Here is a 20,873-nt window from a genome sequence, read left to right as displayed (position 1 = left end):
CAGATGTTCTCCCCCAGGTGAAGAGAATGTTTGGTGTCAGCTCTCCCCTTGGAGGCTGGGGTGGGACACATCCCCTCCCCCTGCTCCCCACAGCCAGGCAGAGTCATACATCACCAAGGGGCTGGGCTCCCTAGATGTATTGCCCTCATGCATCACTATAGCAACCCCACTCTAATCTGCATTATTCTAATGTGGTCCCCTCCCCACTGTGATGTGTAGCTGGGGTCTTAGAGCTGCTAGGCCCCTTTGCCAAGAGTCTGCTCCATCCACCCCATCTTGCCTCTCTTCACCCTGTGCATGGGACTCTTTGTGAGGCTGGGTGTGGAGGTGGGTCTGGCCCATCAGCCTACCCACCTACTTCCCCAGTGAGGGGAAGTAGGAGGCCATGTGTCCCCGGCCCTGGCACACGAGCGCCTGACGCACCGACCCACGCCAGCTTGCCCAGCCTGGGGACCTGAGGCCTTGGGGTTGGGGGCCAGGGCTGGACAATGGCTGCATTCCGGCTGTTAGCCACAGGCCCCCATTGTTCCTGTGGACACTGCCTGCTTGAGGGCCGAGATTCTGGCCCTCACCCCGTGTGGGGCGTAGGATGCTCCCTGGACCACTCCCCCGGGGACCATAGAGGGATGATTCATGGGGTGGCCAGGGCAGAGCAGGCCCCAGCTGTGCCCAGATTCTGGGCCTGGGAGGGGGAGCAACTGAGGGTTGTTTGTGTCAGGGGAGGGGGGTTGAATAGCCAGAGGACTCCAGGCCCTGGACGCCAACCACGTCATCTCCTACCCTGCCTCGTGTGTGGGCCGGCCAGAGAGGCCCCATTGTCAGGGGAGCAGGCCCACCCAGGCTGGAAGGGAAGCGAGAACTGAGGAGGAACACCTCAAACTGGGAAAACCCATAGACCCCACAGTCTGCACTGCTGGGGAAACTGAGATTCAGAGAATGGCAGGGTCTTGCTCAAAGTCACACAGCTAGGTGGTGACAGTTCCCAGCTGGTGGTGATATCTCCCTATATCTTCCTGGAGATGCTGCTGCCATTTCTGACGGAAACCGAGTCCCATTGGTGACTTCAGTTTTGGCAGAAGTTATGTTCATGAACTCCTTCCTCTTCCCCACTTCCTTTGAAATCCCTCCAGTTTAGGTTAGCACTTGCGTCCCTGGAGTAAGGAATTGGAGGCTGGGCACGGTGGCTTACACCTGTAATCCAGCACTTTGGGAGGCCAAGGTGGGAGGATTGCTTGAGGCCAGGAGATGGAGACTAGCCTGGGCAACCTAGTGAGACACCCTGTCTCTACAGAAAGAAAACAAAATTAGCCAGCTGTGGTGGCACATGCCTGTACCCTGTAGCCCTAGCTATTTGGGAGGCTGAGGTGGGAGGATTGCTTGAGCCTAGGAGTTCAAAGTCGCAGTGAGCTATGATCACGCCACTGCACTCCAGCCTTGACAACAGAGAAAAAAAAAATAGAGCTAAGGGGAGTCCTAGGGCCATGCAGAGTCCATATGGACAACACTTTCTGTGGGGCCCTCAAGAAATGAGTGGGGCCTGGAGGTTCCCAGTCTCTGACACACAGGATGCATAGATGCAACAATCAACTTCATTGTTTCCTCCCAATTTTTTCATGTAGGCCCTCGTATACCTACCGTATATGACTTCAGAGTTAGGGAAGGGAAGAGACTAATCTAGGAGTGTTCTGAGAATGGAGGGACTGGTCTTATCTATCTTTGTGCTCAACATAGGGCCTGGTTGTTAAATTGGATGATTGGATGAGCGGATGGTAGATGCATGGGTAAGTGGTTGAATAGGTAGTTGAAGGGTGGATGGATGAATGGGTGAGTGGATGAGTGGGTAGATGGATGAGTGGATGGGTGGGTGGGTTGATGAATGGGTGAGTGGATGGATGTAGAATAGATGGATGGAGGAATGAATGGGAGAATGCCTGTTTCATACACTGAGGTCCAGGGATGACAAATGACCCAACTTGGGATGAACAGTGGAGTGAGGCCTGGATGCAGGTACCTGGGCACCACCTTTGAGGCTTGGTTGTGCTGTGGCATGTTTTGGTGGTCAACCTCTGGGCAGAGATGCAGAAGAAGCAGGAATTGAGACCTAAAGGAATCTATAGACAGACTTAGTCTTACGGTGTGTGACTCCACAGGGTCTTTGACCCTGAGTTGAATTTTCTGTGCTGGAGTTAAAGGAGGGGGAAAGGGGCCACTGGTGGAAGGGTCCCGGGAAGGGCAAGAAAGTAAATGAGTGGAGTCTAAGGGTTCAGGCTGAGTGACTTTGGCTCTTTGGGATTAGGCCCAGAGCCAGGACCCCCCTGCACCTTGCCCCCAGGCAAACACTCACTTATTCTTCATGACCCAGCTTGATGGTACCACTCTGTATGAGGCCTTCCCTAACCCTCTGAGTGCTGTCTCCCCAGAACCTAGGACAGAACCTTAGTCCATGGAAGGGGACCAGTGCACATGAGTGAGGTCATGGGGATGCTACAAAGTGGCATAAGTAGAGAATAGGTTGAGAGACTGTATCTATCGCTAATTTTCTGGGTTATCTCAGTTAAGGCCCTCAATATCCTTGGGCGTCAGTTTCCTCACCTGTAGGCTGGGGATGGGATCTTGAGCTTTTCTTTCTGGAGTGGTTTTGAGAATGAAGAGAAATAATTCTAGGCCGGGGAAGCACTGGGCATTATTTTTCTGCACTGCTTAAACTCAGCAATAATATAATAATATATATTGTACATATAAAATTATTTTTATAGCCAACATTTAATGTGCACTTGCAATGTGCCAGGCTGTCTTCTAAGTGTTTACATATATCATCTCTCATCTACTCCTCACAGCAATTCTACAAAGAAGGCACTATTATTATCTTCATTTACCGATGAGGAAACTGAAGTTTGGAAGGCTTAAGTATCTTGCCAAAAGTCTCAAGGGTAATAGGTGGTGCAGCCAGGATGAATGTCTGGGCAGCTGCCAGGGCCCACATTCTTAGGCGCTACATGGAACTGCGCAGTATATGGAGGCTTGGAGTGGATCAATCAGAAGGGCTTCCTGACGGTCTTGATGATCCCAGGCAAGTTACACAACTTCCTTGAGCCTCATGAGATTTAAGTTGAGCACAGAGAAAGAGAAGAGCCCTATGTTGAGCACAGAGATAGATAAAAACGAGTCTCTCTGTTTTCAAAATACACACTGATAGTGGGTTAGTGGAGGGAGGGGCAGCTTTACCCTATCACCCTTGGTCCCCAGCTTTTCTCCCTGGCCCAGTCCTGAGTCCTGAAGCCTCCCCTGCCTTGGGCAAATACCCAAGCACTGAACACACTGTTTGCCCCAGCAGGGGGTGCCATGGACCTGGGAGTCCATGTCCCAGGTCCATATCCAGGGCATCTGAGTGGGCTCTGGGAGTCAGAAAAAGTGGGCTTTATCCCAGCTTCTGTCATTAACAAATCTTGCTGCCTTGGACAAGTCACTCTGGGTACCACTTTCCTCATCTATAAAATACAAATAATTAATGTGAAGTAGTGAAAATAAAGCACAAAGGAGTGATGGGAAAGTATCTCAGAATGCCTTGGACAGAGTGGGGTCCGTGGTAAAAGTTCATTACATTATGGTTTTCTTCCCTGTTCACTTGTTTCTGCACAATGCCCTGTTCAGGCCTCACAATAAAACAGCTTTCAGGCCGGGCATGGTGGCTCACACCTGTAATCCCAGCACTTTGGGAGGCTGAGGTGGGTGGATCATCTGAGGTCAGGAGTTTGAGACCAGCCTGGCCAGCATGGTGAAACCCCCCTGTCTCTACTAAAAAAATACAAAAATTAGCCAGGTGTGGTGGCAGGCACCTATAATCCCAGCTACTGGGGAGGCTGAGGCAGGAGAATGGCGTGAACCCAGGTGGTGGAGGTTGCAGTGAGCTAAGATTGCACCACTGCACTCCAGCCTCGGCCACAGAGGGAAACTTCGTCTCCAAAAAAAAAAAAAAAACCAACAACAACAAAAAAACCAGCTTTCATTTATTCATCACTTATGTAAACTCTATATGCATATTATCCCACTTAATTCTCAAAACAACTCTATGATCAGGGAACTGCCTTTGTTACCATACCAGGAAATGGGGGCACAGAAATGTAGGTAGTTGGCCTAAAGTCACAAAACTGATAGGAAGTGGAGACAGGATTTGTGCTCAGGTGTCTGGTCCCAGAGCCCCTGTCTTTCACCATTCTGCTCTCTACCTCCTCGGAGGCGTGGATACCTTCTGGAGGGACTGTGATGACAAGGGGAAAAGGCAGGTGACCCACAGAGGCTGGAGGGTGCCTGGCCATGGGCTAGGTCTGTCCATGAGCTGCTTGGGTCAGCTCTACCAGCTTCTGTGTGGATGGAGCAATCCCTCCTCTCCAGGCCAGCCCAGCTCCAGGGAAGGCCCAAGGATGGGGACAATATCCCATTCCAGGCCACGGAGCAGTGGTAACGCAGGGTCCAGGTCTGCTCCAGCTCTTGCTCTTGCTCAGAGCTGAATAATCTGGAGCCTTTGAAGAAGGATTTCTGAAAAGCCATCAGGAGTGAATCATTGACTTAGGGAGGCGATGAATCAACGGGGAGTTCATAAAACGGCAAATGAATCGGGTGTGAGAGCGACAGAGCCACTGCTATTCCCCAGAACCCTCCAGGGACAGAGAGCTGAGAGAAAAGAAATAAAAATAACACGGGGCCTTACGCCTGCCACAAACCCCAGGCAGCCCCTCCTTCCAAGTGGGAAGACAGAGTGGGGCAGAGGGATGGGACCCACTGGTGGGTGAAGTGGGGCCAGAGGGAGGCTCCCGGGGGCACTCCTAGCTCTCTGGGTCCAGGCTGTGGGTGTAATTAGCAAATGCCTTTTCACTTCTTTTCAGGAGCCCTCATAAGAAAGAACACTGATTTTGACGAACACCCAAAATAATGTGAGATCAGGCACCATGCATTATGCATGAGGTCTGATTTAACATGAACATTATTTCTTGTGTACGAGACCATATGCCTCCGTGCTGTCTCTGCAGCCTAATAATACCCAGACCCACCCTGGTCAGGCTCAGCAGGAGACATGTCCACTGGTGTGTGTGTGTTGGGGGCAGGGATTGGAGCAAAGCTCTCCTGGTACTCAGGTCATCTGAGGAGAACCCACTCAGATGCCCAGGAGCGGGGTGGGTAGTGGGAGGTGGGTCATGCCCTTGGAGAAAGACCAATGTAACCAAGTGAATGTGCCACAGTGCGTGCGCGCGCGTGCGCACGTGTGTGTGTGTGTGTGTGTGTGTGTGTGACATCAGGAGCCCGTGACTAGGTGATGCTGGGTTCATTGCATAGCAATGTGGGGGCATATGCATAGCTGAGGTTTTACTGCACAAGAAGGACTACGGCAGGAATGGATAGATCTAATTGCTGTGTGTGTTTGTATATATACACGCATATGTATGTGTGGGGGTGTGTGTTTAAAAAATAAGATCACACATACATACAAACACACAGCCTAACTTTAATTATCTGAAAGGAGCAGGAAGAGATCTGGGAGGAGCTGGGACAATGATGGACAGGAATGTGTTTGGAAAGCAGTTTAGGGGCAAGTGCTTGGAAATCCTGAGAGAAGGGGACCAGGTCAAATGTTGCAAAGGATGGCCGTGTGTGCTTAATCAAATATTACATGTGCCAGGTACTTAGTGACTCTCAAGAGCTCAGTGCCAAAGACCAGAAAGCTGGTCTTAGAGCGCCCAAACTGTGGTTTGGGTGTGACCACGGGTGTCTTAGCATGCGTGTGAGTGAGCAAGGTGGTGAGAGCCTGGATTGGGGTTTTAACTAGTTGAGGGGAGGAGTGATGGGGATGGGGATGAGTGGAGAGAGAGAGAGGAGGTGGTGTATGATTGTGGGTTTCTGAGAGTGGCTATGTGAATGGGTGGGGTGGAAGATGAGAGGGAAGGGTCATGGATTAGTGTGTGTGTGTGTGTGTGTGTGTGTGTGTGTGTGAGAGAGAGAGAGAGAGAGAGAGGCAGGCTTGCTTCTTTTGGAGGCTAAAGTTGCCTCTGCTCTAACTGGCAGTCCTTCTCGAAGAGCCCACTTGAAGCTGACTTTTTGAGGGCATGCTTAGGTTCAAGGTGGCTCTGGTAACTGCTACCAGGTCCCAGTTCAGGGACCAATAGAGGGCAGTCCTCCCACACGGAGGCCTCAAGAAGCAGCAAGGGGAGCCCTAAATGGCCAAACACCATTTCAACTCCAGAGCCTTCAAATGTGACAGGCAGGGACAAAACGGATGGCTCATCCAGCTACCTCTGGTCTTAGTCTCCGAGCCAGAGGCCCTGGGTAGATCATCTTGGCTGAGCTTAGGAGAGCAACTAGGCCTGATAACCAGTCTCCTTTCACTCCACCCTCTGCTTAGGTGGATCTCCTTTTTGGAGCTGAGGCCCTGCTAGGGAAAGTTCCAGGGAGGGAGGCAGCCTGGCCCTGGGTGTGTCATTGGAGGCCCAGAGCCTCTCCAGGGGAGGATGAGTTCTAAACGGCTCTAAGTGGGCAACTGCGATTGGGGGTCAGTTAGTCCTATGGACATCCAGTCAAGTCCTAAGGTCAAGGGATGATTGCATAGGACCTAAGGCATGCAACATATAAACTAGTGCAACCTTCTGGGCAGTAGGTGGGGGAGAATATAATGTCCTCACGCCTCAAGGCAGGGTACCTTCTGGGTTTGCCTTGATGACCACAGGTGACTAAGATGACCATTTTCCTTCCTTTTGGTATTGGCCAACCTCCATTCTACAAATGTTCTTCCTGCTCAAAGCATTAGCAGTGTAGCCTGGGTTTTCTTTTCCCTCTCCTACCTCTGGGATTGGCTGTGGCTTTGCACACACAACAGCATACACACAAATTCTTACACTAACTTGCAGAGGTTCACATGAGGAGAGAGTTCTAACTACCATAATCTGTGGCCACATCGACATAAACAATAATTTTGCTCAAGTGAGATACGGAAGGAGATGGAATCAGAAAATTCTCAATATGCTAGGGAAAGCTTGGACTTCCTTGGAGGTCGATGCTAGGGACACATACCTCTCCTGAACAAAAGGAAGTCTGAGGCTCTCAGGCATAAGCAGGTAGATATACATACCCTTGGGACGGAGAGACTGCATCAAGCCCACAGTTGGCTGTGCTTGTCCTAACTCTATTCTATCCAGGGAAAAAGATTTCTCTTTCTTATAAAGTGCTGAGATTCCTACCGTCTAGGGGCTTTCTGCGACCAAGGGGTTGATCACTGGGTAGCTATCCCACGCTGGTGTCTCATTAAGCCAAATCCTTGCAAAGTAAAAGATTTTCTTCCATCCCCTTTTCCACTTTTTTTTTTTTTCATTTTTTTGTTCTACTCCTCAGCTGCTGCTTGTTCTTGGGAGGCTGCTTTGTTTTGCTGTTTTTGAGTTGACTTGCTTAAATAATAAACCCACCCTCTTGTAGAGGATTAAGCAGACAATTAGGAAATCAATCAATCAATTGGTGTCAGCTGCAGACAGAGGCCGGTGAAAGGCCTCATCTTCCCGGTGGCCCTTTCCAACCTCAAAACCTGCTGAGGCTCTGAGCCGCGCAGGCGGCGGGAGCTCTCAGCTTCATTTGCTTCCATTTCAGAGCCTTGAGGCTGGGACAAATCCAGGAATGGAGAAATGAGGGAGCAGGGAGGAGTGTGTGGCGGCTTCAAAGTTTTGTACTTGGTGGAGTAGGAAATGAGAGGCTGAGGCAGGGTGGTCAGTGGTTCCTGGCTATGCCATTGCCCAGCTGGCCGGTATGTTGCCAGCTTCCTCTTTAGGAAACATGGGAGGGAAGGGTACCTGGCCCACCAGTGTGGGGAATGGCTGGGACACAGGTGCCAATTACAGGGCTATTCGCTCACCTGGCTGGACTGAACTGAGGAGGAGAAGAAAAAAGGAGCAGGGAGTGAGGGGCTGGGCCTCTGGAAGCAGAGGCAGCCTTTGTACTTGCAGAGACAATTCCCCCCAAGAGTGAGGGCCGAGCGCAGAAAGTTACCAGGAACTCTCAGCATGGCACAGTCATCCTGAGGCCCTAGCCCCTCCAGGGAGCACCAACTTGGGGCCCTGAGGACACCTCTCTGGACATCCCTGACACCGTCAGCTAGAGCCCAGGCCTCTTACAGGCCTGGACTTGGGCTGCTTCCCTGGCAGGAGGGGCCCTACACACCCCCTCACTAGGGTCAACTTTCTCCCCAGCTAAGAGATTGTGCCTTCAAGCTTTGGCTTCACAAAGAAAGAGAAACCGCATGTGGCTTCTCCTGAGAGGGGAAAAGAACTGTGTCTACGGAGGAAGCAGGAAGAGCTCTTTTATTAGTATTTTTAAGAAGGGTTGTTTTAAAGGAGAAAATAAGGTCTTGACTGGAACCCAGGTAGTCTGGAGCTCCGCACCAGGAACCAGATCTGCCCCCAGATATCCTGACTCACTCCAGAAGACAGCATCTGAGAAGGTCTGTGCTCTCCTTCCTATCACTCCCTGCAGTGGTGGTGGTGGTGAGGGTCTTGGGTACCCACCCTTGGAGAGAAGATATCAGGTCTTTCTGGTAGCACAGTTGCTCGTGCCTCCACTTCTCCCCAAGAGAAGCTGGGACAGTGGTTTGTTTGCAGAGACATAAGACCGGCTTTGCCCAAGCAAATTGGCAGGGCTCCCTCCCTAGGCTGACCCAGCTCACATAGGACCATGAAACCCACCTCTGTCTAAGCTGTTAGAACTCCCAGTGCATCCAGAGGGGCTTGGGCACCATTTGAGTTTGGGTGGAGAGCCTGCTGGAGTAGGATGGTGGGGCCTGACCAGGCTTCCAGCTGCTCTAGGACTGGGAATGGTAAAGTTGGCTCAGACCTCTCATATAGAATGCAAGGTGAAATGAAAGTTGGGGGTTGAGGTATCAGGTGGGGGGATTATAGATTCTAGGCTGGTGACCCAGGCCGAGGCAGGCTTCTTTCTTGGCGGAGAAGAGCAGTTGAGTTGTGCATGAACGATGGCTGATCTGAATTCCATGTGGTGTCTTTGGCTCACTGTCCCAGGCCCTGGTTTGGTCTAGGAGAGTCTGTCTACGACAGGGGGACACGAGGCAGCTTCATCTTCCCTAAACTGATGCACCTGAGGCAGCGGCCCAACTGTTGCTCATGTCCTGATATCCACCTGGAAGGTCTGCAGAGTCATCTTCCGCCAAGATCTCTCTTAGTGAGATCAGAACTTTAGGGAGGTGAAGCAGGGGATCCCATCGCTTCACCCCAAAACCCACCCAGCCCTAGCAGTAAAAAGGACAGGACACAGCCCTGGGGTACATGTTTATGTGAGTAATAAAATATTTACTATAACATAAATATAAAGGGAACTTCCCAGTCTACATTATTTTTTTTTGCAATAAAGATACAAAGAGAATGCACCGAAACATTGTTTCAAAAAATAATAAAAATAAAATAACAAAATTTAAATTCAAACCTTAACAAACAGAAGAAGAAACGGAGAAGGGGGAAGCTCCAAACGCATCCAGAAAATAAACAGAGATGGGTCAGAAATTCGGAAATCATATTAAAATATCTTTTTCGGATTAGTCAGTGTACAAAATCCTTTAGGGTAGGAAGGAAGGGTAACCCGGAAAACCAAAAATAAAAACCAAGCACAAAATGTTTCTTCTCCCCGCCAGTGTGTACATATCTCACATATTTACATGGTTCCCACCTCACCCCAAACTTGGGGAATTTCTCTCCCGGCCTCCCCTGGCATCCCGCATCCCGGCGAGCTGGAAAGGGAGCAGAGGGAAGCTGCAGGGAATCAGGCGGCGGGTTCTCAGGGAACGGCTTATTTCTACAGCTGGTTAAAAAACAATCTCTCTAACTTTTCCAAGTTTCGTTTGGTGTGGCCAGGAGGGCAGGGCCCCGCGGGGAGCAGGGGCCCCGCTGTGCGGCGGTAGGTCTGCAGTAGGGCAGAAGCCCCTTCCCGTCTGGGTGTGTGGGAGCGCAGACCCCTCCGGCGTGGCCGGGAACCAAGCCGGGGCTCGGATGAAACGAAACGAAAAATGAACACCCGAATATTTTTTTGTTAGTTTTTTTTTTTTGCTTTTTTTTTTGTGTGTGTGTGGGGGAGGGTAGGGAAATATAAGGGGAAAAATAAATTAGGCTAGATTAAAGCTTTGGCTATTTCCTGCTTTTATACACAGACGCGGCTCTCGCGACCTCCCCTCCGGGGCCCCGATAAATACAGTATACAGCGATTTAAATTAAGGGCGCGGGCGGAGTTAGAAGGACCCCAGGAGCCGAGAGGCTCCACGAATAAATAAAAACCGTAAAAAACCAAGCCCGGAGAAAGGGGAAAAGGGGGTGGGGCGCATCCTTATAGGAGAGAAGAGGCGTGTAGCGAATAAAGTGACAGCCCCCCACCCTGGACCCGCAGGCTCAGGAGTCCACGCGGGGAGAGGGGATGGAGAACTCTCCTCGCTTCGTCCTCTCTCCCGGGGAATCCCTAACCCCGCACCGCGTTACCTGTCGCTTTGGGGAGGCCGCTGCCGGGATCCGGCCCCGAACAGCCCGGGGGGCAGGGGCGGGGGTCGTCGAGGGGATGGGGGCAGAGAGCAGGCGGCGGGCAGGATGCCCGGGGTGAGTTGGCGAGTTCCGGATCTTCGCTCCTCTCTCCCTGGGCTCGGGCGACGCAGCCTACCGGGCCGTCTTCGCCGCTCACCGGAGAGGGTCGTCCGGGCGTTTGGTTTTGTTCGAAAGTTTCTGGGCTTTTTTTTTTTTTTTTTTGTAAAATCCAAAGCAACCGAACAAAAAGAGTCCAGGCCGCGCGGGCGGGCTGCGCGCCCGCGCCCTGCAGCGCGCCGGCGGGGGCCCGGCCCGCGGGGTCACTGCACCGAGCCGGGCAGTGTGTGGTGGTGGTGGTGGTGCAGCGCCGCCGGCGGGGGCGGCGGGGGCGCGGAGGGTGGCGATGCGCCGCCCCCGCCAGGCCCTAGCTCCCCAGGCGCGTATACATCGTCCATGGGCGGGTGTCCCGCGCCGGCCGCGGGGGTCATGCGCTTCTCCTTCTGCCGCCGGTTGCAGAACCAGACGCGCACCACCTCCTTCTCCAGCTGCAGGCTGTCTGCCAAGCCGGTGATCTCGTGCGCCGAGGGCTTGGGGCACTTGAGAAAGTGGCTCTCGAGCGCGCCTTTGACCCCCACCTCGATGGACGTGCGCTTCTTGCGCTTGCGGCCCTGCGCCGCGATCTTGTCCAGGTTGGTGGGGCTGCCGCTGGACGAGTCGGTCTCCTCCAGCCACTTGTTGAGCAGCGGCTTGAGCTTGCACATGTTCTTGAAGCTCAGCTGCAGGGCCTCGAAGCGGCAGATGGTGGTCTGCGAGAACACGTTACCGTAGAGCGTGCCCAGCGCCAGCCCCACGTCGGCCTGCGTGAAGCCCAGCTTGATGCGCCGCTGCTTGAACTGCTTGGCGAACTGCTCCAGGTCGTCCGAGCTGGGCGCATCCTCGTCCGAGTGCTCGCCCACCGATGAGCCGCCTCCGCCCGCGCCCGGGTGCAGGTGCGCCGCCGCCGCGTGCAGGCCGCCCGCGTGTGCATGTCCGTGTGCGTGTCCGTGGGCGCCCAGATGCGGCGGCGGCGACGGCTCCAGCTGCGCCTCGTGGCCGTCCTCGTGCAGCGCGTGGTGCAGGCCCGGCCCCGCGCCGCCACCGCCCGCCGCCAGCATCCCGGCCAGGCCGCCGCCGCCGCCCCCCGGGTAGGCCGCCTGCGCGTACAGCCCGAGCGGCTGGGGCTGGTGGCCCCCGCTGGCCCCGGGCGACGGCGACATGGCCGGGCCCAAGTGGTGCGCCGTGCTGCCCTGCGCCCATGCCGCGCCCGCGTGGGCCGCCCCCTGGTGCACCAGGCGCGCGTGGAAACCTCCGCCGCCGCCGCCGTCGTCGGCTCGGCCGGTGCCGCCGCCGCCGCCCGCCTTGCCGTGTTCTAGGTGCGGGCCGCCGGCCCAATCGCCGCCGCCGCCTCCTCCCGTGGGTAGCCACTGGGGGTGCGCTAGGCCCACGGGGTGGCCCGCGCCCGCGCCCAGCCACTCGTGGTGCATCAGCTTCTGCACTTCGCGGTACGCGGCCCCTGCGTGCAATCGCTCGGCGGCCGCCGCCGCCGCCGCTGCCGCCGCGGCGTCCGGGTGCATGAGCGGCCCGGTGCCCCCGGCTCCGCCACCGGGGCCCCGCGGCAGGTACTGCGCGGTGGTGGCCATGCCGCCCCGCGCCCTGCGCCGCGCCGCCGCCGCCGCCGCTCCGCTCCGTCTGCGGGCCCCGCCGCCTCGCTCCGCCGGCTTAAAGCCCCGACCCGCTCGGCGCTCCGGAGCCCCACCCCGCCCGCCGCCCATTGGCTGCCCGCGGAGCCGCCTCCCGCCTCCCCGGCCCGGCCCCCGCCCCCCGCGCCCGCCCGCCGCCCTGCCCGGCCGCCCAGAGCTCTCCATTGGGCGTCGCTCCCGGGGTCCCGCGCGCCGGCCGTGCTGATTGGCCACTGGGGCTTCATTCACGGCCCCCCTACCGTCCGCGTACACACTCACGCCCCGGGGGCGCGGCCGCCACGTGGGGAGTGGCGCGGGGGTGGCCCTGGGACCGCACCCCCTCTCGTCCTGGCTGTGTGGGCCCCGCTTTCCTCCAGCGCTGGAGACTCTGAGCCCGGCCGGTCCCGCATTCCACGCGAGCTGAATTCCTGCCCGCATCCCGCCCGGGCAGCAGGGATTGCGGGCTCCGGGAGGCGCTCGGGCTCCGAGAAGCGGCTCAGCCCCGCGCCCCTCCCTCCTCAGTACCGCTGCCTGCGGACCAGGATTCCCGCGGGTCCTGGCGGCTGCTAGCGCGAGGCGGCGCGGATTCGCGGCTCGGTTCCGGCGCGACTGCTCACCGCGCCCGCCTCGCCTCCCGCGGCTGCCAGCGTGCACTGGGCGCTCCTCGGCGCGTCTGCCCGGCCCGTCTCGGCTTTCCTTCTCCTCCCTCTAGTCCCAGCGTCACAACTCCGCCGACCTCCTCTGCCCTGAGAGCGCGTCCGGTGCGGGCGGAGTCGGACGGACTCGGGCTTCACGCCTCGCGCGGGCACCCCTTCTCCCGGGCACTGCGGCCCAGGTGAGTACCGCGCGGGCAGCTGGGGCTGGGACGGCGGGCGGCAGCGGTTCTACAGTCCTACGCGAGCCCCTGGTACCCGGCCGCGCTCCGGGGTTCCAGAAGGAGATCTCGAGGTGGAGACTGTGGCTCCGGGGAAAACGCTGCTGGCAAGGGCGCTAGTGGGGGGTGGACGTTGGGCCCAGGGGTATCTGACCTGCGCCGCTGCAGCCTTCTCGCTCCTTCTCCCAGCTTGAACGGCTCATCGGCTGTGGTCGTGGTGGGATCACGCCCCGGGAGAGGAGAGGAGAAAGATGGGCTCAGGGAAGGGGCGCGGGCACTCCAGAAATCTGGCGTGCAGGCCGGGAGCTGTCCAGCCTCGCGAAGAGCCCCGGGCTGGACTTTGCCCGGAGTTGCCTGGAGCTGCTGAAAAGGGAATTGAGATTGAGGAGGCCTTGTTGGAAAGGTGGGCAGTGGAATTCAGCTACCTCCTCACGCCCCAGCCCTTGAGGACTCCCTGAAGGATCTTGAGTGGAGTCGGACCTCACTGCAGTTCCTCTGTGCCTTCTTACCCGACCTTGGGCCCCAGGCTGAGGGTACTGAACTGTGTTTTCTCCTCTTCCCCACACCGATGCTTGGGTCCCAGGGAGTCTTCAGCTGCCAGTCCTCCCTCTTTTCTCTCCTGGATCTTGCCTCAAGTGGATTTATAGCTTACAGGGCCCTGGGGTCCCAGATCACAGAACTGAGCTGGGGGCCCAGCTAGGGCCCCACTGCGCAAGTCAGGTCTGTGGAATAAAGCCTTAGTGTGAAAAAAGTTGCTGGGGGCTCAGGTGGCAGCTGCCATTGGAACGATCTAGGGCGGCTGGGACAGAGTTGACAGTGACAGGGGTCACCCTGGGCACAGACTTTGATTATGTGGGCCCTGAATGCCCTAGGACCAGCCAGGGAAGGAGTGGGACAGAGCAGGGCCCTTATCCAGCCATTGGCCACTGTCCTGAGCAGGCTCCGTGGTCCCACCCTAGCTGTAAGAGCTGCGATGGAGCTCTGTGTCTGAACCTAGCTAGAGATACTGGGCTTTCCTGGACTCTGGCCCAGGGAATGGTCACCGTGAGGCAGCCCAGGTCTTTCCCCTTTCCCAGGCCTGGGAGGTAGGAGGAAGACTGGGAATTCCACAGTGAAGTCCCTGCTTGTGCCGGCCCTAACCAGGCCTGTGTGATACTGAAGCTTGGGCTTTCAACCTGGAGCTGCTATCATCTCTCTGGGCAGGAGTAACTCTGGTCCAGCCTTCTTAGCTCTTGGTTTTCCTTCCTGTACGTTGGGAATAGCAGTACTATAGGCAGCCCACCTGTCCCACTAAGGTAGGTCAGATAGTTATGTGAGACAATGGGGGTGTAAAGCTCTCAGATAGGTGTTTACTCTGGTCGTTTCCATTGTTGCTGTTCAGTGACGGGCAAGGCATTCCCCCTCTCTAACTAAATCTCAGTTTCTCCACCTGTAGCGTGGGATTGCAGAGGTTTGGACCAGTCGACCTCTCTGGCACTTCTCATTCTCATGGTCTGTGATTCTGTGAATCTGTCTCAGTTCCTGTTGAAGGAAGTCTGGACAGTGGGCAGGTGTTTTGATTTCCAGCCTTTGGAATTGCCACTGAGGCTGGAAGAACAATGACCAACAGGCATGGAGTTTTTTTTTTTTTTTTTAATTATACTTTAAGTTCTGGGATACATGAACAGAATGTGCAGGTTTGTTACATAGGTATACACGCAGGCACAGTGTTTTAACAAGTAATTTTACCTGTACCTCTCAGCCCTGTGAGAGAGCACTGAGATTATTATCTTCATTGCCTAGATGAGGGACCCAAGATTTGTCCAAGGGCACAGGACCTGTGAGTTTCCACTCATCATTCTCCTCATTACCGTGGGATGGGGGTCTATGGAGGCAGCAGCTTCGGCTGGCACAGCAAAGAGAGCCCTTGGCCCTGTTTCTGGTAGGTCTCAAGGGCAGGCCAGGGCCTGCTGGGGCTCCTGAAACCATCTTCCCAGGTCTGTGCTGAATTGAGGGGCATCAGCAGTAGAGCAGTAGTGTGGCTTCTAGGTTATCAGCTTGTCACCCAGCAAATCAAAGTCCCAATTCCACCACGCCCTTTAGCAGCCCTGTGACTTCGTGTGAGCCACGTTGCCTCTTGGAGCCTAAGTTTGTGCATCTTACAGTGAGAACAATAATGCCTGCTTTTCAGGATTGCTCTGAGGCTCCACAGATGAAATAAGGCATGCAATTTAGGTGCCCTTTGAATGTTAGATGCTGGCCTGGGGTGGAAAGCAGTTTGAAGTAGGAAAGATGTAATTCTTTTCTCTGCTTTGGAAATTTTAGACCTTCTACAAGGATATGGGTTTGGTCTTGAGTCAGAATTTTCTTGTGTTTGAGTTAAGTTTCCCCCAGGAAGTCTTGACATCACTCTTAAGATTCTGTGTGGGGACACTAGGGCTGAGACATGGCCACTGGTAGAAACATCTGCAGCTGAGCAACCCCTTTGTCCTGCAGCACCACCTTCTTAGGCCCTGGGGAGAACTCATCCTCAGACCCACAACACGTAGGCAGGGTGTACACACAGAGGTCAGACACCCACATGACCCATGCAGACACAGAGTGGTGTGGGCATGAGAACTGGTGTGCACATGCACACCCACACAGATACAACCATGCAATTTAGCACAGGACCGAACGTACAGATTCACAATAGGAACACACAAACTTGTACCATTAGGCTGAATGTTCATAGTCACACAAAGCAACACCCAGTGGTAAATACAGGCATGTGTCTAAACGGGGAGATACACAGAACCCACACATAGGCTGAAATAGGCTGAAGTAGGCCCTGCTTTGCTGACACAGAGATACATGAAACCTACAGGCTCTTGGGGCCACAAACATGGAGACTCTCAGCTGGCGTGCCAAGTCACACACATAGGCATACCATCATACTCACACACAAGAGCACGTGGAGCCAGCCATGCACACCCTCTCACCCAGATGCACAAAGAGGCTCACCCCACACATCACAGAGACACACAGACATATGTACCCACACCCTGTAAGAAATAACAGATCCGCTCAGGGGATCAGAAAGCAGAGGAAGGGGCTGTGTCCAGCCCAGAGTTTGGTCCACATGGTTTGGTTGCAGCGCTAGACCCAAGGCTTTTCTTTTCATATTTTTTCCCACTCTCCTTTTCTGTGGAGGGCAGCTCCCAGCCAGGCTGCCGCCAGTTTCAGAGGCTCCCGGGCCTCCCTCCCCAGCGGGGCCTCTGCCCAGCCCGCCCCCAGGCAGGAGCTTGGGCTTTCCCAGAGCACAGCAGCCTCCTCCAGGCTCTGGAGTGTGACCGAGCGCCTGCTCATTTGACACAGGTCACCGAGCCTCCAGCAGATGGGGCCCTCACTGTGGGGGGTCTCTGAGCCAGGGGCTGTCGGGGGCTGGGAGTGGGAGGGAGGCTCTGCAGGGATGGACAGGCTACACAAGCTCCAGTTCCTTATACTCTTTCTGCAAAGCCCCGGGTTACAGACGTGGGCCCTAGAATACAACTATACTCATGAGTCAGTCGCCATCAGCACCCTGGCAGCCACATACACAGGGCAGTATTCCAGACACACATCCCAGATGTCAGGGGGCCTAACAATGTCACGTTGAGCACAGCTTTGGGAAGGAGAAAGAGGAAGAGCCTTGCTCAGCGTCTCCTGGAGGCAGCTGGGTCTGGCTGCTTTCCCACTTTGGTCTCTGAGCCCCCGAGCTCTCTTCTGTGAGTTGGTCAGTTGGTTAGGAGTCCAGGATGGGTTGAGAGCAGATGCAGTTTCAGACCTCAGGCCTTTTCAGTGCTGGGGGAAGACAGGCTCCAGGATGCTCCACCTGGATTCCTCACAAGTCAGGAATGCTGAGACGAGATAAAGAGGAGAGATGGGGCCCATGGGAAGTGCTGCCGGACAGGCTGTGTATCTTAGGATACCTCCTGCATGCATGGACTTTGAGTCTTTGAGGCTGGCTGGACCGGGGCAGCACTCGCGGGCCACTTCCTTTCCCTCCTGGCAGTCTCTTTATGCCCTGGATCTTGCCTTTTCAGAGTGGCCTGGCTTGGCAATCAAGGGTCCTGGGTTCCATCTTGGCCCTGACTCAGGCCTCATTTTGGGCCAGTGTCAGCCTCCTAACCCTCTGTATCCTCATCTGAAAGTTGGGCAATATCGTCTCTGTTGGCTGCTTGAGAAGATGGGGGTGAGATCACTGATCACTGCTTGAAGAAAACTTGGAAAGGTAAAGTGTGGCTTGATTTCCCTCCCTGGCCGGCCATCTGGGGTGAGTAAGAGGCTGTGTGAGCAGGTGTGGAACCTGCCTGCTCCCCTAACCAGTTCTTGCTAAACAGTGTCAAGAGGGACCACGCCCACTGGGGCTTGCTGCCTGCACATTCTGAGCTGCAATGTGGTTTTGACTGGAAGAGTCTGGCAGGGTCCTAGCTGTCATAAATTCCCAGTCTTAGGAGGGTGCCAGGGTCATCTTATTGATCCACTACCTTGGCGAGGGTGGGTGCCGTCTAGACAGATTCGTAGTGCTTGCCACCATCCTAAAGCTCTCCCCACATAGGATGAGCTCACCCTTCTGAGCCCTCAAAGCCCCTACATCTCTCCCTCTAAGCTCAGCCCCTTCAGGTGTCCAGTTCTTCTGTCCTTCCTGTGATCTTTAGAGCCCAAGGCAGAGGAGAAGAGTAGTAGCAGGACTGTTGCTGCCTTTGGCAGAAGAGAAAGGAGCGATCTAACTTATTTAATCTCAGGTCTTGGTGAAGGGAAGGAGGGACAGAAGGTGAAACAGCTCTTTGGGAAGAATCTTTCCTTGTATTTTTGTTTTCCTGCCTCAGCCCCTAGGCTATGGATGTGGGTAGGGGTGCTCCCAGAGTGTCAGTAGAATATTCAAATTAGGGGTGGTCAATTGCTCTTGAAATTTACTTTCATTTTTAGCAGAATGTCAGCCTTTGAGCTGGTGTTAATGCCCACAATCCGGTTATGCAGAACACGCTCTCTGCAAATCGGTAAATCATTAGCGGGGATTAATCACTCTGAAAGGCTCGGACTAGGCTTTAGTTCCTTCCTTCCTTCCTTCCTTTCTCTCTCTCTCTCTCTCTCTTTCTTTTTTTCTTTCTTTCCAAAACATACTTTTTATCCGGATGGCTGCAAAATTCACCACCACAGGATAGGGTGGGAGCAGCGGATGTAAATTAAATCCTTGTCACCATCATTAGAAAACTGAGATGCCTTCCTGGGCCTTGGGTTGACTTTGTAGTCCAATTGAAGGGTGGGAATAGGCAGTTTGGGTGGGGTGGGAGGAAGGGAGGGCAGTTCCCTTGTGATTATGTGTGTTATGATGTTTATAATAGTGTGTAGGTGGCTTGGTGTGCTTGTATATATGGTGACTTTATGTTAGCATGCTTGCATGAATTCATATGTTTCTACTTTAGAGATGCCCATTTATGTGCTTGTGTTAGGGTGCTTTTGCTTGGTTTGTATTAGTGTCAGATGCTTGGTTTGTAATTGTGTTAGACAGTACTTCCGTTTGAGAGTGTTTTTGGGATACTGTTTTATTGTGTGTGTGAGTACATCCCCTCTGGTGGGAGACCACATCTCACCCTCCTCAGCCTCAGGGTAGCTCCCTAGGGGAGGAAAGTAGAACAGGAGGGCAGTCCCAACCAGCACCTGCTGGGTGGTGTGGCTCAAGGTTGATTTACATATTCATGAGCTAGCTGCCTGGTGGCTTGGGGAGCTCTCCTCTTGAAGAGACTCAGTCTGAGCTCAAGTGGGAGACCTCTTAGGGCAGATGGGGAGGTCAGGCTCTCACTGTTAACACCTCTTACTCCCCAATCTCAAGTATAGTGGCTGCCTCCACCCCATGCCTCAGGAACCTCCAACACCCGCAGTTCCTGAAACCTGACCTCTGCATAGCCACAGTACACATAATCCTAGCTTCCAATAGGGATAAGAGTGACGTGGCTGCTCCTATCAGGAAGCTGTCAGTTCCTGGACGGTCCTGTGGGGGATCTTGGGGAAGGAAGGTTATTCTTCCAGCCAGGATCAAGCTGATAAATGGGACCGTCTCCCCATTCTCTGTTCACACTGGATCAGCCTCCTTATTCCTCTCTTTCTCCCTAGCTTAATGCAGCCCAGCTTTGGAGTAGTAATTACCTTCACATGACCCAGTAATCATATTCCCTGGGTGTTGAGCAGAACGTGTGTGTACGGGGATGAGGTCATAGGACTTTCCCTTCCCCTCTAGTCACAGAGTGTGAGGTTTGAGGTGGGATTTAATGGGCCCGGCCCTTACATCAATGCACATTTTCCTCTAACCACCCCCACCTCCCTCTCCCAATATAGGGTCAGCTTGGCTAGCCTGGGCATCACCGTTCACTACTCCCCAGATGGCACAGGTGCCCTGTACTCCTGTACATGTGCCTCATTCATCATCCCACTGTATGTCTCCCCACGCCTCCAATGTAGTAGTCTAGCCTGTAGTCAGGGGGAAGAATGGAATGATACAACTACTTGGCTTTTGCAAGGTGGGAACATCTGGGGAGAGTTGGCTGGGCTCATTGCTGACCTTTCTCAGCTTTCTTGGTGGGTAGCAGGTGGAGGGTGGAAGTGGTGCAGGACGATTTAGGAATTATATTTTCCCAGGGACCTCTCAGCATCTTTATATATCTCTCGTGGCAGACATCTGTCTGAGCTTAGGGTAGCATCTGCCTAGGCTAGAGACAACATCTGTTTGAGGCTGGGACACCTGGCTGAGCCCAGCACATTATCTGGCCCTGGGACAGCTTCTGTCTGGGCTCAGGACATGTGTTTGAACCTGGCACAACATCTGTCGGGGCCTGGTACATCATCTTCCTGGCCTGGCGGCAGTGTCTGTTTGAGCCCTGGATGTGTGTTTAACTTGGGGACGTCTGCTGGGCCTGGAACAATACCTGTCTGAGCCTGGGGATGGACTTGTCATTGCAGATAAAATCACCCCTGAGCCTCAACTTTGGTTTGTGGCTGAACACAGAGCGTGTGCAGGGCTCATGTCCCTGTTCTCCTTTCTACCGAGGAAGGGATCTTAGGTGGAACGCCTCAGTTTACCTTCAATTGTAGGCCCATTGGCCTGGTTGCTCTGGGTACCTCGAGCACTGGCCAGAGCCTACAACCCCAGTGGCTCTGGGAAACCAAAGTCAAAAGAACGCATGAGGGGATTGATAGGTTATAAAATCCAGTGACTTGTCTAGGATGATTCTCCCTTTCTCCAATCCCTCATCTAGGTACTTGAGTCAGGTCCCAGTGTTCCTACTAAGACACAGCTTGGACATGTCCCTCTGCACTTGGCTCCTGAGAACTCTTCTATTTATTTATTTATTTATTTTTTGAGACAGAGTCTCATGCTGTTGCCCAGGCTGGAGTGCAGTGGTGCAATCTTGGCTCACTGCAACCTCCGCCTCCCGGGTTCAAGCTATTCTCCTGCCTCAGCCTCCCGGGTAGCTGGGACTACAGGCATCCACCACCACGCCTGGCTAATTTTCCTGAGAACGCTTCTATTGCTCTCTGTTATGTACATCATCAGGCCCAAAGTCCCTGGTAATCCTGCCTCTGCTGACCCTCTGAATCCAGCAACACTGAGCTCTGTTCCTGCAAACACACGGGGCCCTCTGAGACCCCTTATCTCTGCACACATGGTTCCCTCTCCTTGGAACGTCCACCATCTCTGCTTTACATCCTTCAAATCCCAGTGCAAGGGTCACCAGC

At 54.5% G+C, this 20,873-nt stretch overlaps 1 protein-coding gene across 1 annotated transcript; it reads right to left on the bottom strand.

Moving 5' to 3' along the window:
* Window positions 1-9,299: 9,299 nt before the first annotated feature.
* On the bottom strand, window positions 9,300-12,281 carry POU3F1 (POU class 3 homeobox 1). The gene has a single exon (XM_054456318.2). It carries the CDS (start codon window positions 12,224-12,226, stop codon window positions 10,868-10,870), a length of 1,359 nt encoding a protein of 452 aa, XP_054312293.1. The 5' UTR covers window positions 12,227-12,281; the 3' UTR covers window positions 9,300-10,867.
* Between the last annotated feature and the right edge of the window lie 8,592 nt (window positions 12,282-20,873).

The sequence above is a fragment of the Pongo pygmaeus genome, chromosome 1, assembly GCF_028885625.2.
Source record: "Pongo pygmaeus isolate AG05252 chromosome 1, NHGRI_mPonPyg2-v2.0_pri, whole genome shotgun sequence".
Lineage (NCBI taxonomy): Eukaryota > Metazoa > Chordata > Mammalia > Primates > Hominidae > Pongo > Pongo pygmaeus.
The sequence above is the reverse complement of the archived record's forward strand: the minus strand, read 5'-3'. Positions and strand labels throughout refer to the sequence as shown.